This window comes from Chelmon rostratus, chromosome 19 (assembly GCF_017976325.1).
Source record: "Chelmon rostratus isolate fCheRos1 chromosome 19, fCheRos1.pri, whole genome shotgun sequence".
Classification (NCBI taxonomy): Eukaryota; Metazoa; Chordata; class Actinopteri; order Chaetodontiformes; family Chaetodontidae; genus Chelmon; species Chelmon rostratus.
The window spans coordinates 20968723-20987268 of NC_055676.1; the positions used below are offsets into that span (position 1 = coordinate 20968723).

The 18546-nt window shown below is 41.7% G+C and overlaps 1 protein-coding gene across 7 annotated transcripts in view; it reads left to right on the forward strand.

Moving 5' to 3' along the window:
• Nucleotides 1–11982, forward strand: part of mctp1b (multiple C2 domains, transmembrane 1b) — a 28707-nt gene extending 16725 nt beyond the window's left edge. For 5 of the 7 annotated variants that reach the window (XM_041959553.1, XM_041959554.1, XM_041959556.1 and 2 more), the window contains 15 exons: nucleotides 443–610; nucleotides 706–836; nucleotides 2821–3007; nucleotides 3520–3613; nucleotides 4458–4560; nucleotides 4904–5006; nucleotides 5128–5229; nucleotides 6436–6510; nucleotides 6754–6873; nucleotides 7177–7287; nucleotides 7368–7421; nucleotides 7514–7623; nucleotides 8205–8314; nucleotides 8396–8493; nucleotides 9422–11982. In XM_041959553.1, the coding sequence (XP_041815487.1) occupies nucleotides 443–610; nucleotides 706–836; nucleotides 2821–3007; nucleotides 3520–3613; nucleotides 4458–4560; nucleotides 4904–5006; nucleotides 5128–5229; nucleotides 6436–6510; nucleotides 6754–6873; nucleotides 7177–7287; nucleotides 7368–7421; nucleotides 7514–7623; nucleotides 8205–8314; nucleotides 8396–8493; nucleotides 9422–9493 (1638 nt within the window). In that variant the 3' untranslated portion in view covers nucleotides 9494–11982. The remainder of the gene's footprint in view (nucleotides 1–442; nucleotides 611–705; nucleotides 837–2820; nucleotides 3008–3519; nucleotides 3614–4457; nucleotides 4561–4903; nucleotides 5007–5127; nucleotides 5230–6435; nucleotides 6511–6753; nucleotides 6874–7176; nucleotides 7288–7367; nucleotides 7422–7513; nucleotides 7624–8204; nucleotides 8315–8395; nucleotides 8494–9421) is intronic. The other 2 variants (XM_041959555.1, XM_041959557.1) reach the window with 1 other exon arrangement.
• The last annotated feature ends 6564 nt before the right edge of the window (nucleotides 11983–18546 follow it).

An 18546-nucleotide genomic window follows, 5' to 3' on the forward strand; every position in this document is an offset into this window, starting at 1 on the left:
ACTGGACTTATGTGACTGGCTGGCTCAGCGCTATGGTTACCGTCATTTTACTGCAGCTGCAGGAGCTGAGTTCAAGCTGAGAACCACAGCAAACATATTTAAATCTTAAAAGGAAATCCTGCAGAAATCCCTCTTAAAGCACATTAAAGGCCAAAACCAGAGCTCAAATTTTACAGAGTTTACTAATCAGTCAGAGTAAAACTCCTTTATTCTCCCTTATTTAGCTATTAGAAACTGTATACAGACATTTATATAAATACGTTTATAGAAATAAATAAGGAGCCGTTCAATTACATTAAAAAAGCAGGGAACTGCAGGCTCAAGTCGAATCACCACCATTCAGATCACGCTGACACATGCAGAGCGAGGCTCAGCGTGCTGCGCTTCGTCTTCCTGACATGAGGAAAATAATATTGAGGGTTTGTGTCTGTGTGTGGACCAGCAGCAGCAGTCAGTGCGTCTCTCAGAGCTGCACAGGAAAGCCCAGCTGTGGAGAGGAATCGTCAGCATCGCGCTCATCGAAGGCCGGAACCTGATTCCCATGGACCCCAACGGCCTGAGCGACCCCTACGTCAAGTTCAGACTGGGACACCAGAAGTACAGGAGCAAGGTGTGCCGGCACTGACCTCAGTTCAGTCTCTGATCAGTTTACTCGAGAGAGACTTTAAATTGAGACCACGTTTGCAATAATTCATGTGCGTGCAGACGGTGCCAAAGACCCTGAGTCCGCAGTGGAGGGAGCAGTTTGACCTTCATCTGTATGAAGAGACGGGAGGAGTGTTGGAGATCACAGTGTGGGACAGAGACACCGGCAGGAGAGACGACTTCATTGGACGGTCAGTCTGTCTTTTCTGTGTTTGTGTCTTTCATTTGTAGAATAACGAGACCTCCGAGAGCATTTATTTGTACAAATGAAAGGAAAACCCATCATACAGTGTGTTTGTAAGGTGTCTCCCTCAATGACCCCTAGAATCAGAATCAGCTTTATTGGCTGAGCATGTGTGCACATACCAGGACGGTCCAGGCTGGTCTGACAGCACCAGACGACCACCTGCTCGACCCCCCGTCTGTGTGCAGACTCGTCACCGTCTCAGATGAGGCTGATGACAGACTTTATTAGACAGGTGTCCTCAGGTGCAGTCGCTGGTGTCGAGGGAGAAGAGCAGGGTGGAGAGCACACATCCCTGAGGGGCTCCAGGCCTGATGGTCCAGGTGCTGGTCTTCACCTGCTGCTTCCTGTCTGTCAGGAAGTTTGTTATCCACAGACAGGTGGAGGCTGGCACAGTGAGCCAGGTGAGCTCAGAGTGGAGGATTTCGTGGGATGATGGTGTTGAGCGCAGAGCTGAAGTCCACAAACAGGATCCTTGCATAGGTGGTGGAAGTGTTGCAGGATGTAGTTCAGTCCCACTGACTGCATCCTCCACCGACCCGTTGCCTGGTCGATGTTTTCAGCTGAGTCGACAGAAGTCTCTCAAAGGATTTCATGACCTCGGCTGTCGGGGCGACGGGTCTGCGGTCATTTAATGCTGAGATGGGGGATTTTTCTGGCTCCGGAGTTGTTATCGAGCATTTGAAGCGTGAGGGAACTTCACACAGCTCCAGTGATTTGTTGAAATCTGTGTGGGTGGGTGTCAGCTGATTGGGACAGACTTTCAGACAGGAGGGGGACACACCATCTGGACCAGACGCCTTCCTGATCCTCTGTCTTTTGAAGAGGTGACACACATCCTGTCCACAGATCCTGAGTGCTGGTGGGGGGGGGGGGGGGGGTCAGTGGCAAGGGGTGTGAGAGGTGTTGGGGGTGTCAATGGTGTATGGTGTCTGAGCTGGCGTGGCTAGAACCCCCCCAAAGGAAGTGTAGGACATCCTTAATGACCTCTAGGACTTTCTAAAGGGCCCATATAATCTCAGTGTCCTCTAAATGAGCTGTAGAACATGCTCAATGACTAAAGGCCTCATCGAGCATTCTGAGGGACCTCTAGAACCTTTTCAGTGACCAGTAAACCTCCTGAAGGACCCATAGAACATATAAAGACCTGAAGCACCTCCTCAATGGAGACTATAACTTCTCAAAGAACCTCTGGAACCCTCTTTAGATTCTGTAAACCTGTTAAATAATGATAAATGATTCATGTTACGCGGTGCAGCTGTATGAAGTGAAAGTGAGTGTTATTCAGGTGTCGCTCCATCACGAGCCTCCAGCTTCAGTCTCTGAACTCTACTGGAGGGATGAACAAACACATCCTCTCATTCGGTGTTTAGAAGATGGCGGTGGAGAACGCTGTGAACACAGATGTTCAGTTGGGTTAAAATCTGGTCACTGAAGGCCACACGATTCACATCATTTTCATACTCCTACACCCACATATGTCGTGCTGACGTGGTTTTCCCTTTGAGTGAACCTCAAGGGACTGTAGATGAAACTTGGTTAATGAAGTTTGAAACTGTCTTCAACAGGTGCAGGATCGCTTTGACTTGTGTGTGTTCTACCGACTCTTGCTTCCAGTATTTAGTCTGTGGTTGTTGATTTGCGTCAGGAATGTTTTTGCATGAAAAATTAATTTAAGGATTATCAAAGTAGTTGCCAATTAACTTCAAATTATTAAATGAATTAGTAACTAAAGCTGTTAGAATAAAATAGTGGAGTAAAAAGTGCTGTATTTCCCTTTGAGATGTAGTTGAAGTATGAAGTAGCATGAGAAGAAGATGATGAAGTACAAGTACCTCACATTTTTACTTCCTGCTAAATGTACTCAGTTTCAGTCCGCCGCTGCACAGGTGTGGCACCTGAGCTGAGCGTGTGCTGTGTTTGTCGCCCAGCTGCCAGCTGGATCTCTCCTCTCTGGCGAAGGAGCACACTCATCACCTGGAGCTGCCGCTGGAGGAGTCGCGGGGCTCCGTGGTGCTGCTGGTCACGCTGACGGCCTCCGCTCACGTCTCCATCGCCGACCTGTCCGTCACTCCGCTGGACGACCCGCAGGAGCGCAGGGAGATACTCAAACGATACGTGAGCAGAACTCCTAATGCTAACGGTGGTGGACGAAGTGTTCAGATACTTTACTGAAGTTACAGTACTAATACCACACTGTGAAAACACTCCACTACAAGCTGAAGACTAATGTACAATCACAACAGCAGGAAGACAAAGACAGGAAGTAAAACAGAGCGGGACACATGAGGAGAAACTCTTTCAACATAACGCAGGAGATACCATGACATGATCAGCAGTGTGTACTTACAAACTAAAAGTACTGATGTAGCAGTAAAATTTTCTATCATATCTGATGTTTGTGGATTGCAGCATGGCTGTCATGTGAGAACCTCGTATCTCAGAAAAACAGCCTGTTTTCAGCTTATTTTCCAGCTGATCAAAGAGGTTTCAGGATGGCAGCCAGGAGGAGAAGCACAGGGAAGCACAAAGCAGTGGAAAGAGTTCGTCACATGAAAAACCACCATCAGAGTAAAACTCTGCAGGATGAACAACACGCCTGTGTTTGTGTGTCTTCCTTCCGTCTGCAGGGCGTGTGGAAGTCCTTCTCTAACCTCAGAGATGTGGGCATCGTGCAGGTGAAGGTGATGAGAGCAGAAGGACTCATGGCTGCAGACGTAAACGGTAATCAGAAATCTGCCTAATGTCCTCATCATTTACTCATGTCTGTACTTAAGTACAAATCAAATTCAAGGTACTTCTACTTTGCCTGAGTTTTTCCATTTTCTGCTCCTTTATACTTCTACTCTACTGCATTATGGAGGCAAATATTATACTTTTTGCTCCACTACATATATTTGTTAACTACTACCAAGTTATTGCAAGTTACTTTACAGACTTTATAATTGTATACTGCACTTCATACACCTGTAATGTACTTCATATGCTTATACTGTACTTTATACATCTGTACTATACTTCAAACACCTGTACAGTACTTCATACACCTGTACTGTACTGTACTGTATACACCTGTACTGTACTCCATACATTTGTACTGTACTTCAAACATCTGTACTGTACTTTATATACCTGTACTGTACTTCAAACACCTGTACTGTACTTCAAACACCTGTACTGTACTTCAGACCCCTGTACTGTACTTTATACGCCTGTACAGTACATCAGACACCTGTACTGTACTTTAAACACCTGTACTGTACTTCATACACCTGTACTGTACTTTGAACACCTGTACTGTATTTGTACACCTGTAGAGTACTTCAGACACCTGTACTGTATGCACCAGTACTGTACTCCAAACACCTGTACTGTACTTCAGACCCCTGTACTGTACTTTATACGCCTGTACAGTACATCAGACACCTGTACTGTACTTTAAACACCTGTACTGTACTTCATACACCTGTACTGTACTTCATACACCTGTACTGTACTTTGTACACCTGTACTGTACTGTATATTTGCTGTGATCGATGAGATCAATGTAAGTGCACCTGTTTTCCAGGTAAGAGCGATCCATTCTGTGTGCTGGAGCTGAATAACGACAGACTGCAGACACACACGGTTTACAAAAACCTGAATCCAGAGTGGAACAAAGTCTTCACCTTGTGAGTCACCGTCAGTCCACATCTCACATACGTAGGATCCTAAATGTGTGTTTGTGGGAACTTTCATCGCTAACATGAAAAGACTTTGGAAGCAACATTTAGGCCGTCGGGGTTTATCGACTAAAATCAATATTAATTAAGTTCTCTAGAGGTTATTAATTAAGAATGAGGAACCTTCCTTTAAAAATGTTTACAATACTACCTTAAATGACAGATGGATTCACAAAAATAGCTTTAAATGAAAACAGTGAATATCTCTGATTAGCTGTAATCTAGCATGTAATAAAACTTTATGCTCATCAGTAATGTTGATGTTTCTTCTTCTTGTGTTCTCTTACCTCAGTAACGTGAAAGACATCCACTCTGTGCTGGAGGTGACGGTGTTCGATGAGGACAGAGACAGGAGTGCTGACTTCCTGGGGAGGGTGGCCATCCCCTTATTATACGTGCGTGCAACATTGAAGCTGTTTGAAGAGACGCTGATGCTGGCTTAAAGCTCACATTTAGGCTCCCAGAAGTCTTGAGAAGCTTGACGCGAATGAGTCCAACCTGTTCTTTTTCTGGCAGATCCGTAACGGCGAGCAGAAGAGCTACGTGTTGAAAAATAAGGAGCTGACCGGTCCGACCAAAGGTGTCATCTACCTGGAGATCGATGTCATCTACAACACTGTGAGTGTCAGTCTGAGCTGAGAGACGCTGATGGAGACGAAGTAATCCAGTACTTTTTACTCCACTACTTTGATCAGTCTCAGATTTTGTCTTCACAGACGTATCAAACCACGTACGTCTGCGGTGTTTAATTCTAGAATGTTAGTTGCACATCTGTCAGGAAATGACTTTTTGACATCTTTACGACAACAAGTCCGAATATTTTTTGTTTTTATCACTTTAAAAATACTGAAATCAAATATAACAGGAGACACTGCTCATGTCCAGCTGTGTCTCCTCATCTGGATTCAGCGTCTCTGAGCTTCAGTTTCACCAAAGAGACATTTTCCTTTTAAACTTCTCACATGGTTTCAATTTAAATAATCGTTTTTAGTCCAAAGAGGTAAAATTATCCAATAAAAAAGCAGCAATTAGAGAAAAGTCCAGAAAATGAAAACATCAGAACTCTCTTTCTTCTTCTGCTCCCATTGATCATCTGACAACTCCTCAGAATCATCTGCTGTCCCTTTGGAGGGCCTGACCCCGAGGTTGGGCACCACTGGACTAAACCAGCTAACTGTATATGACGTAGTTGAAAGTAGCTCCACCTGCAGCAGCAGATGCTGATTACACTACTGTACTTTTACTGCATAAAGCTGAGAATACTGCTGTACTTTTACTGCATAAAGCTGAGAATACTGCTGTACTTTTACTGCATAAAGCTGAGAATACTACTGCACTTTTACTGCATAAAGCTGAGAATACTATTGTACTTTTACTGCATAAAGCTGAGAATACTACTGTATTTTTACTGCATAAAGCTGAGAATACTATTGTAATTTTACTGCATAAAGCTGAGAATACTACTGCACTTTTACTGCATAAAGCTGAGAATACTATTGTACTTTTACTGCATAAAGCTGAGAATACTACTGCAATTTTACTGCATAAAGCTGAGAATACTACTGTACTTTTACTGCATAAAGCTGAGAATACTACTGTATTTTTACTGCATAAAGCTGAGAATACTACTGTACTTTTACTGCATAAAGCTGAGAATACTACTGTACTTTTACTGCATAAAGCTGAGAATACTACTGTATTTTTACTGCATAAAGCTGAGAATACTGCTGTACTTTTACTGCACAAAGGATTTTGAATGCAGAACTTGTACTTGTAACAGAGTATTTTAACACCGTGGTGTCGCTGTGGTCATTTTCTCCTCAGGTTAAAGCTGCTTTGAGGACAGGCGTCCCTGCAGAGCAGAAATACATGGAGGAAGAACCAAAAGTCTCCAAACATGTATGTTTTTGTGTATCTTGTATCGTACAAATGAGACAGATTCTGTTTTACTGTGTTCTTGCTTTATTTGTTCAGCGCTTTTCATACAGGTCAGTGCAGACGACTGACGAGCAGATAGACTGAAGGAAAACCAACAATGTGTCTGACTTCTATCTGAAATATTCCTTAATATAACACTTTAAAACTCATGACATCTGGTTTATAACACTGTAAAAGTAGCAGAATGTGTACTTTGTGTTTCAGTTGCTCCAGCAGAACTTCAACCGTGTGAAGAGGTGCATCATGGTCCTGATTAGCTACGGGACGTACATCAACAGCTGCTTTGAATGGGAGTCTGCACAGAGGAGCATCATCTCCTTCGTGGTATGGAACACACACAGGACAGGACAGTGTAACTGCAGTGGTGGAAAGTAACTAAGTACATTTACTCAAGTACTTTGACTTCCATTTTATGCTGCAGTTACTTTACAGATTAAGCTTTTACATTAAAGACGTGTCACAATGTCACATAGAATCAGAGATCAGTCACAGGAGACATTTTACTGCACAGTCAGTACTTTTACTGCTGATACTTTAAGTACACGAAAGTAGTGAAAGTATCAAAAATGAGAATACTTCACAAACGAGGGGCTCCCGGCGTGACATTGTCCTGATTGTGGTCTCCAGCTGTTCGTGGTGGTGGTCTGGAACTTCGAGCTCTACATGTTGCCGCTGGCTCTGCTGCTGCTGCTGGTCTGGAACTACTTCTTCTCCTCGAGCAGGGAAACAGCGGACACGGTGAGCAAACGAGGAGCGCTGATTCGTTCTCATCTGTCCCTCCATCAGTCACATGTTCACTGATTCCTTTTCTGCTGCAGTCCATGGAGGCCATGTTTGAATGGGAAGATGAAGAAGAGGACAAAGATGACAAGGTAGAGTCGCCATGAGACGTCTGTACGTTCATGTGGAACACTGGCCAGAATAATGCAGTAAATGTACTACAACTCTGATCTTTCCCTGTCAGGAGTCGGAGCACAAAGGCTTCATGGACAAACTGTACGCCATCCAGGACGTGTTCATCAGCGTGCAGAACGCTCTGGACGAGGTGGCGTCACATGGAGAGAGGATAAAGAAGTGTGTATCACCACAGCTGATTAGTGTGTCCTCATGGACAGTTTGAGCTGGATTTACTCTTGTGTTTTATCTGGGTAGCCTTCAGCTGCTCTGTGTGTGTGTGTGTGTGTGTGTGTGTGTGAGAGAGAGAGTAATTTGAGGTGGTGGCAAATCAGCCCCAGACTCCCTTTACAAATCATTATATTTTGTGTGTTGTTGACTTAATAGAAACTTTATAAACTTGTGAAACACTTTCTACCACAAATTCTTAATTATATGTCTCCTCAATGGGAACACGTGAACTTTTTCCTTCATTTGTATAAAAAACATCATTTCAGTTTGTCCTGATGTGTTGCAGTACCAGCATGTAGGCCCGTCAGTGACCAGATAAATGATAGATAATAATAATAATAATCACTAACTAGAGGCGTCTCTCTTTCAGCTTCTCGCCTGCTCACACATTGTTAAGGTTGTGTTTACACCGACTTCAGATCCAGATCCAGATCAGATCCGATCCCACCTCCTGCATCCAGTAAAGACTGTCGTTTCCCTCCATGATTGTGCGTCTCGTGCTTATCTGTCGTGCTCTTCTTCCTCCTCAGCACCGTTAACTGGACAGTGCCTTTTCTCAGCTGGTTGGCGATCACTGCCTTATGTTCGGCCACAGTGCTGCTCTACCTCATACCTCTCCGATACCTTGTGCTGGCGTGGGGTGAGTCCAGCTGTTGTTCCTGCAGGTATTCACACCAACGCAGAGGATATTTGCTCTAAGCTGACTCCTGTTTTCCTGCAGGTGTGAATAAATTTACCAAGAAGCTTCGGGATCCGTACATGATCGACAATAATGAGCTTCTGGACTTCCTCTCCAGAGTGCCGTCTGATGTCCAGGTGGTGAGTAGCTCATCCACATGTGTAATGTGTGGAGTGTGTGGAGGACGTAGTCCAGATGTTGAACATGTGGAACATTGATCCCCAACCCGTGGGCCGCGGCCAGCTAGTGGGCCGTGGGTCATTTGGTACTGGGCCGCACAGAAAGAAAAAATAATTTCCATTGTTTTGTCGTGGAGGTGCCTGACAGTGCCAGTCTGCAGCCAGGTCCTCTTGACATGATTAAAAAGTGGATTTACGTTCATTATTATTGTTATTATTATTATTAAAGAGAAAATAGCACAGTTTTTCATGCCGATGTTATCATTTTATTTTGTTTTTATCTGCTACACCTTTAGACTGGGCCGTGAAAATATTGTCAGACATTAAACTGGACCATGGTACAGAAAAGGTTGGGGACCACTGATGTGGAAGATCTGTGCAGGAATGAATGAAGACGTTTCCTTCATAGCTCAGTTTTCCACAAGAGGAACTTTCCCTTTTATCTGAGGGCTTTATTTATGTTTTATTTACGTATATTTCAATTGTACGGTTCATTAAACACCAATGTTGCATCTTAAAGCTAATTCTCATCTGCAACACGCACACAGAACATTACATAAACAAGCAGATTTAAAATGAGCGTACGAGCAGCAGCACGTCAGACATGTTTGTTCGGCCAAAGACACAAAAACAGTGCAACAGCCGGTAAAATCTACATGTTTAAACTGGTTAAGCAGATTATTAATCCAACATTAATTAATCCGAGTCTTGTCATGTCTGGAGGGGATCATGCATGTTTGTGATTATCTGGAACGCAGCCTGAGGGTCTTGAGATGATGATATTAGCTGAAAGCGGGTTCAGGATGCAGCTGAATCAGGATCCTGGACTGGAGCGAAGTGGTGGATCTGCAGCCTCTAACTGTGCAATGTGTGTGTGTGTGTGAGACAGATGCAGTATCGTGAGCTGAAGGTCGACCCCGGACAAAGTCCCAACAAACGCAGGCGGACAAACCTGAGTTAGCAGCTGGCTCGCCGCCGTCCGTCGCCTCTCCCGTCAACATTTGATCTGTAAACACTGTAAAGTATCTTATTTATATATTTCTTGTATATTCTGATTATTCTGTTGAGTTGTTTCTGTTTTGTTACTGTGCAAAGATTTATTTTCTAAACCTTGTAAAGAAAATCTCCATCTTGTTTTTTAATCACTTCCATTCGTGTAACGACGCTCCTCACGCAGGACGAACACAAACACATAATAATGTACGTGTGTGTGTGTGTGTGTGTCCGTGTTAGTCAGAGTGTGCATGTGTGAAGGTGTGTTACTGCTGCATGGAGTCGTTGAACTGGATGTATCGTCGTGTCTGATGTTGCCTCAAACACTCAGTTGCATGTTCGTGCTGCCGTTGTTGCTCCATGTTTGACAGTATTTACACACAGTGTGTATAAATACCTCATATGAAACACACATCAGATTAGCATGTTAGCTTAACCTTCATGTGCTCAGTGAAAACAGCATCAACATGAGTTCAGTCTGGAAAACTAAATGTTACTGACTTCATTTACTTTCATGTTATTTTGAGGGACATTTCACTGTTTTTATGCATGAAGGTCAGTTTCAACAACTCAACAGGTAAACACACCTGTAAGTCTGGACGGAGATTTCCAGCGCCTGAGAAACCTGCAGATTGATCCAGAATGATAAAAATCATTAGTTGCAGTCTAGTAAAATCAGTAACATCCTGCTTTGAGGTGAACGACTGAGTCACAATAATCTAATGAGATCAGACAGAACAGTAGAACAGTCACAGAGAGATTTTACTGCACTCAATACTTTTACTTTAATACTTCAAGTACATTTACTGATTATACTGGTATACTTTTACGTAAAATTTTCAATGCAGTTCTTTAACGTATAGCAGAGTATTCCTACAGTGTGGTATTAATACTTTTAGTAAATTACATGATCTGAATACTTCCTCCACCACTGTCTTTAACTTAGACTTGGTTTGTATATTTCTTAATAAAATCACTTTACTGGTTTACAGAAATATTATCCCAACACTTTTCACACTGTCTAAATTCACCTCAGCAAAGTGATGTCGGGTGTGAACTCACAGGTGTGGCCATTCTGGTCTCCATGGCAACGTTGAAGTACCGACATGTTGGAGAGTCACCATCACCTATGAAAGATCTGTGGAAGATATAACATGCCTTAATAAACAAAATATAGTATAATAAGCAAGTTAAAGAAATAAAGTGAAATGCATTTATGTTCTGTATTATTTGCTGTCATAATTGTTCCCACGCTGTGATTGGATAGTTGCTTTTACAGTCTTTATACAATTATGAGGTACATGTACTTACTTTTTATCTTGCAGAACGATAGATTTCCTTTGAGAAATTTTATATTTTTTACTTCATTTAATAAATATCTTCAGTTTTTACTTTGCAGACTGAGATTAATAATACAAAATGTAATGTAATCATCAGATATACTGTTATGTATTACAGCACCACCTCTACCATCTGCAACACTAAGTGATGTTAATGCATTATACAACAATAATGTAACAGAAGTAGCATTTTGAATGCATGACTTGTACTTGTACATATTGTACTTGTGAGTATTTCTACGCTTGTATTGTAACTTTTACTTCAGAGTACGTCTGAGTACATCTTCCTGAACCTGAACCTACTGACAGGTCTTTGTGTTGGCAGGTCTTGTAATTGAAATCATTCAGTTATTAAAGGCAAAAAGGTAAAAATTGTCCTTTTAACATATGTTTTTTTTTATTTTATCGCTACACAGTAAATGCATATATAAGAAGGAAAACCATTAAAACTCCATGTATTATATTTCACTTTTCTTTGATTTTTGATTTTGGCATTTTAAACCCTCCATAAAGATGAACTATATGAGTGTTTTTAAAGTGTATTTTTACAGAAAATATTGTTCGGGCTTGTTCCAAGCAGACAGAATCTTAATATTTCATCTCGAAGATTCAGCAGCAGTTTATTTTTTCTCCAGACGTTAGTTCGTGGTCATTAATCTCACTGTTCTGTGCTTTATAATCTCCGAAGGACCTGGAATGAGATTTCCTGCATGTCTGTAAACTGTCATTTGTATGTGTCAAAGTGTTTTGCATGACTGAACATAAACTATATGCAAGTGCATTTATGGACACTGAATGTGACGTTCATGTCATACGTGTGACGTTCAGATCCACCTGAGCTCCAGGTAAAGAGAGAAGAATCTGTGTGATGGATCTTATATAATGTTTACTCTCTTCACCAAATCATCACTTCTGTCGTTTTGCAAATGATCTCTTTTTGTTTCCTGTTGCATCGTTTGCAGCCAGTGTTTAATTCCTGCGATCGTACTGTAACGACCGTGTAGCATTTATCTGACAAAGTATATTTCTACACAGACTTCCTATGTCTCTCCTTTACTGTTTGCTGTGTGTAACAATTTAATTTCCCCTGTGTGGGATTAATAAAGTTTTATCTTATCATGTGACTCCCTGTGTTTGATATTATCATGTAAAAGTGAAGTTAAGCATATTTTCAGGGGTCAGTAAATAAATATACATTTCATTCTTAAATTCATTCAGTCTTCCCTCCATGTCCACAGGTTTTCAACACACTTTAAATATCTGCGTATGAATGGACACAGGAGAGTGTGTGAGCACATAAGAACCATGTTGATGAGATGTTCTGAGTGATATAAAAAAAAATATTATTTTCTATGTGTATTCAATCAGTATTGACAGATTGTCAACATCAGTATTAATGGATTGTCACTCCTGTCCTATTATGCGCTAACGTTTTTTAACTACAGTTCCCATAATGCTTTGGGACTTTAAGCAGGAAGTGTAATGCTGCCCTGGAGTCAGTTAGCTCCAACTACTTGAGGCCTGTTTTTTTGCCTCTGTTGCTTTACATTTAGTCAAATCGTCTCCATGAACAGTTTGCTGAATTAGCTGTTAGCAGCTGGTGTTAGCAGCTCCTCTTAGAAGCTCGTGTTAGCTCTGTGCTCATTAATGTGCAGACAGCTCGCTCTGCATCACTGTGACACTGGAGAAAAGTTAAAAACACGAGGATTCTCAGGCGGGTTCTGCAGCTGTAAAGAGCATCTTTCTGTGATTTCTCAGTGGATTTTCACATCCAAACGCGGTGGACGTCAGAGAAAAGGATCGTCAGAACATGTAAGTGACGCTGAGTCTACAAACATCATGTCTGAGTGTTAATGTTAGACTGAGCTGTGACTCTGAGAAGAAGTGATTTGACGCTTCTGACTCTCCACTGATGAATGAACACAAACACAATCAACATCAAATCAACATGAGAGTCAATCCGACGGTTGATTCTGATGACCTCTGACCTTGTTCATTGTGTGTGATGCTCTCAGCCTGCATGTTGTTCCGCAGCCTGACCAGCAGAGGGCGGTGTAGACTTTGTTTAAAGCTGCGGTAGAAGGACTGCAGGTGGTTTCCTGCCAGACTCAGACTGAGATGTTTTAATCAGAAAATATGTGCAAAACATACTCTACTATATTTATTCTATTTCACTACATTTTATTTATCATTTTATTTATGTTGTACTGGTATTTTAAACTCTATGCTATACTGCTCTGCTATACTACTACATACAATATGATAATATATACTGTTAAGGAGTTTAAGTACTACACTGGTGTGTACTATATGTGTACTGCTTGCCTCGTAATTTTCTTTTTAATTGCTCTTGTATAGTTTACTTTTTTCTACTCATATTTTTCTACTATTATTATTCTAATTAGTTATTTTCCTCTATGTTTATGTGTTTTTTTCTGTCTTTAGCAGTTCTTGCTTCTCTTATCTCTTACTGTGAAGTTAGGGGTGATGTCCTCTGTGCTAAAAGGCTGGTGTGCTGAATGCTTAATGTTAGAATTCGGATTTAATCTCCCACTTAAATTCTCCCACCCATCGTTACCCAACAGTCTCTGTCCCATCCTTGCAACAGTTTGACCTCACCTGAAGGAACCTACACCTGATCATCTTGTTTTAAATCATTTTAGCAACCTGGAACTTTGAACCTTTTTATCTAAAACTGTAGAAAAGTCAATTTCCTCTGTTAATCTCACACATGAGTAACAGTAATATTTTGATGAGTATCAGTCAGGATTCTGTTCCCAGCTCTAATCAAGGCTCCACATGTCTGGTTGACCGGAATATTCTTACAACTGGCCTTGAAAACTGTGTTGGTTATTAAGAACGCTGCTCTTGCCTGCTTTCACTCGTACGTCTCTGACAGGATCTATACACAATTCCTGGAAGCTGGAAGCATCCCAGTTGTTGCCTGACCTGCAGCAGACAGCCTGTATCACCCTGCAGCCTGTATCACCCTGCAGCCTGTATCACCCTACAGACCTTATTATCCTGCAGCCTGTATCACCCTACAGACTGTATCACCCTGCAGCCTGTATCACCCTGCAGACTTTATTATCCTGCAGACTGTATCACCCTGCAGCCTGTATCACCCTACAGACTTTATCACCCTGCATCCTGTATCACCTTGCATCCTGTATCACCCTGCAGCCTGTATCACCCTATAGACTGTATCACCCTACAGACCTTATTATCCTGCAGCCTGTATCACCCTGCAGCCTGTATCACCCTACAGACCTTATTATCCTGCAGCCTGTATCACCCTGCAGCCTGTATCACCCTGCAGACTTTATTATCCTGCAGACTGTATCACCCTGCAGCCTGTATCACCCTGCAGCCTGTATCACCCTACAGACCTTATTATCCTGCAGCCTGTATCACCCTGCAGCCTGTATCACCCTACAGACCTTATTATCCTGCAGCCTGTATCACCCTGCAGCCTGTATCACCCTGCAGACTTTATTATCCTGCAGACTGTATCACCCTGCAGACTGTATCACTCTGCAGCCTGTATCACCCTACAGACTTTATTATCCTGCAGCCTGTATCACCCTGCAGCCTGTATCACCCTGCAGTCTATGTCACTCTGCAGACCCTGCAGCCTGTATCACCCTGCAGACTGTTTTACCCTGCAGCCTGTATCACCCTGCAGCCTGTATCACCCTGCAGCCTGTATCATCCTGCAGCCTGTATCACCCTACAGACTGTATCACCCTACAGTCTTTATTATCCTGCAGTCTGTATCACCCTGCAGTCTGTATCACCCCGCAGCCTGTATCACCCCGCAGTCTGTATCACCCCGCAGTCTGTATCACCTTGCAGTCTATGTCACTCTGCAGACCCTGCAGCCTGTATCACCCTGCAGCCTGTATCATCCTGCAGCCTGTATCACCCTACAGACTGTATCACCCTACAGTCTTTATTATCCTGCAGCCTGTATCACCCCGCAGCCTGTATCACCCCGCAGTCTGTATCACCCCGCAGTCTGTATCACCCCGCAGTCTGTATCACCCTGCAGCCTGTATCACCCTGCAGTCTGTATCATCTGGATGTTTGAGATGCTCTGAATCAGCTACACTGTGTTCCAGTTCCTGCTAATATCAGCAGCTTCTCACGGCCAACGAAGAGGAGTGGACCAACATTCCACAGGTCACAATCAACAACTCTGTGGCTGTATTCAGAACTACATAATGCAGATGGAGGCAGTATGTTGTGTGTACTGCATACTGGTTTTCAAACTGTGTGCTTTGCATTGTGGCACACAGAAGGAGAGACAGACTGGTCTGATGTAGACTGGAGGTTTTTACAGAATCAGAACGACATCCGGGTATTTTTGGCATACTGCAGATTGTATTTAGTTTGCATACTACATGCAGCATTTTGGTTGAATCAGTGTGTACTGCAAGTATCGAAGGTGGTTTTGAATGCTGCCTTTGTGACAGAGATGTTTTACACTGCATGAGGATAATAGTGCTCAAACCAACTTTCTTTTGCCCCCCAAAAATGACACTCATGTGAAGTCATGAGTCAGTGCTTAATAAATGTCTTTTTCCAAGATTAAACTGCACATTTTAGAGTGGCCTTTCATTGTGACCTGCCCAACACACGCCTGTGCAGTGATCATGCTGTTTAATCAGCATGTTGATGTACCACACCTGTATGATTATCTGCAGAAAGGAGGAGTGCTTACTCACCTGGATTTTTTTTTAGCACATTTACACTCAGAATTTTAGAGAAACAAGCTTTTAATGTGCAGAGAGAAAGTTTTAGACGCTTCACTTGAACTCATGAAAAATGAGAGTGAAAACTATAATGTTGTGTTTATATTTTTGTTGCGTGTACTTTAAAAGCCGTACATGATTTTACTCCTGCATGCATCATAAATGTACTGATGTGCAGTGCTGCCTGCGCTCGTCAGGACCCCCGTTCCCTCAGAGAACCTCCAGCTGTAGAACTCCCAACCGGAGGAACTTAGGTTAGCAAAGTCAGAAATCACTCTGTTCTTTTATAGGAAATCTGTGGTTGGTCTAGTTCCTCTTTCATCACATTTAGTTTACATGTTTGTAATTGTGACTGTGTGTTCATCTTGTCCTGTAAAACTTTGTTAACTGTGTTTTGAAAAGTGCTATTTTCTTATTTTTTTTCTCATTATTACATCAGGGTGAATTAAACCTGCTGCAGAGACCACGTGTTCCCACTGTAGACTTTAGGATGGCATTGTCTAAATACCACAAATAGTTGTGTAAAGAAGGTCCATGGGGAACATACTTTTTGATCTGGCAAATCCAGAACAGATTAATAAACTGATTGAAAAATCAGGATTGACACTGGAAATAATGAATTATGAACATACACACATGTTGTCAGGGAAGCTGCTTCGCTGTTTTTTACATCACACTGAAAGAAATTAAACCGCAGCAAATCTAGTTTGGTAAAAAGAACTGCTTTAAAAATGCTTAGACTACTTTGTAAAAAAGGATCAAATTGACAATATCCCCGGATGTAGTGAATTAAATCACCTGAGTGTAACTTTACAATGTGGCTAACTTGTTGGCTAGCAGAGTACAACATGAATACACTCTCCTCCATGCTGTGTGTGTGTTCTGAGTGACGTCTTGTTGGTGGAGCTCGTCAGTGTCGTGTATTTGTTTAAGGCCGTGGTGTTTCCACCTCAGGCTCACATCCAGGAGGTTTATCCATGGTGACGCAGCCGCTGTGGGAGAGCTCAGCTACGCCCGACCTTTAGCGCATGCAGCACTCAAAGGTCAGGTGTGTGGCGCGGCTGCCTGAGGAATGCATGGCCTGGGCGTGCCTTCACAGCAGGCAGGAAAACAGAAAAAGGGGGTGAGGCAGCTCAAAGGGGGTTCAGTTACAGCGGAGAAGCAGCACAGGAGCAATAAGATAAAATTAAAAAGATCTCTTTCCTTCTATGGCACAAAACTGTAGCTTTAACTACTTGAATGTAGCTGAACAACCAGTGAGGTACTGCAAAATGTACTGAAACCATTACTTTAATTGATAATAATAATAATAATAAACTTTGCACCTTTCCTACAAGAATTTCAACTTAATGTGCTTCACAGGCACCAAGTGCTTCACATAAAAAAGACAGAGAATGAACATAAAACGGGAATCAAAAATAAGATGGAGAACAAAACAGTTGATAAAAATAATGAAAAATTAGATAAAATTAAAAATGAAAATAGAAATAGAAGCATGAAAGGTCTCCAAACTCATTTTCTTTTAAATCAATGAACTAAGAAAGTATTACTTTGTGTGAATATTCTACCAATCAGCACCTCTGGAGAAAACAGAGTTGCCCAATCCCACTAAGTCCAGTCCTCCCAGCGCTGCAGTCCTTTAGCTCCTTTTCATGGAGCCGTCCTCGTAGTTTACATCCAGTCTGTGCTCAGCCGTGAATCCACAGACTGGATTCGTTCCCACGGTTTATTAATCATCTTATTTTCACATTGATTGTTTCTCTGCAGTCTGAGCCACTGATGTCTGGAACCTCGACCAGGCACAACCTGCAGAATCAGCTTCTCATCAGATCTGCATGAAGCAAAAATCCTCCATGGTGAGATGTTTGCATTTCATTTATTTCACTTCAACTCTCACTGTGTGTGTGTGTTTCCCTCATTGGTTTTTAATGATCTGCTTATTTCAACAAATGTTCACGCAGAAAAAAAACACATTTTAAAATAGTTTATTTTTGGTATATATAACAATAAAAATCTGAAAAAGTCACATCTGGGGGAAAATTCATTCATTCTGATGCTGCTAGCAAAATCTAACTGCTAACTATAATTAGCATTCAGGTGAATAATGATTAGTGAGGAATGAACTGTGATCTACTCGTTAAAATGCGTAATTAAAAACTACCCATTGAACTTGTTTCCTTTGAGATCAAGGCTGCTTTAAATTATCATGACCTTTTAAAAATGTTATTTAAAGAGAAATCGTTAAAAAAACACACATTTTTCATAGAATTTGTAATTTATAAAAACCTGAAATCAAAATGACTTCCATCATCAGTTAGAAGTGTTTATTAATCATTTATTCATTAGCAGGATTTAAACAATGAATAAATGCTTTCTAGCAGACATCAGTGTTAAACATACTAACATAAGAATAATAGTGAAGGACGACATACTCAAATGTTGTAATAATACAAAATATGTCCTCAGAGGAGATTTTATAACAAGTCTTGCATTAGAAAGTCACACATTACTGTAATCCCACTATTTTGTCGTAAATAATTACTTTTATGTACATTAATTGCCAAAGTAATTCAGTTGCTTTTGGGAGAAGTAACAAGTAACTGTGATTACTAATCACCACACTGGTTATAACTGAAAATACTGTGTAGTGCCGCAATTTAGAATTAATTACATTATAAATGAATCTGTCGTTAATTTTCTGGATCAATCAGTCAAATTAATCAGATAATTGTTTTGTCTCAGGAAATAATGATCCTGTAAGAATTCCTCTTCACATGTCCTGATTTGTCCAACAGACAGTCCAGAAGCCAGAGACGTTCAGTTCGCTGTCGAATTTGACGAAGAACATCAACAAATTGTTACGTTTGAGAAGCTGGAAGAAGAAAATGATTAAAAGTGTCAATCGATTCTTTGAATAGTTACTGATT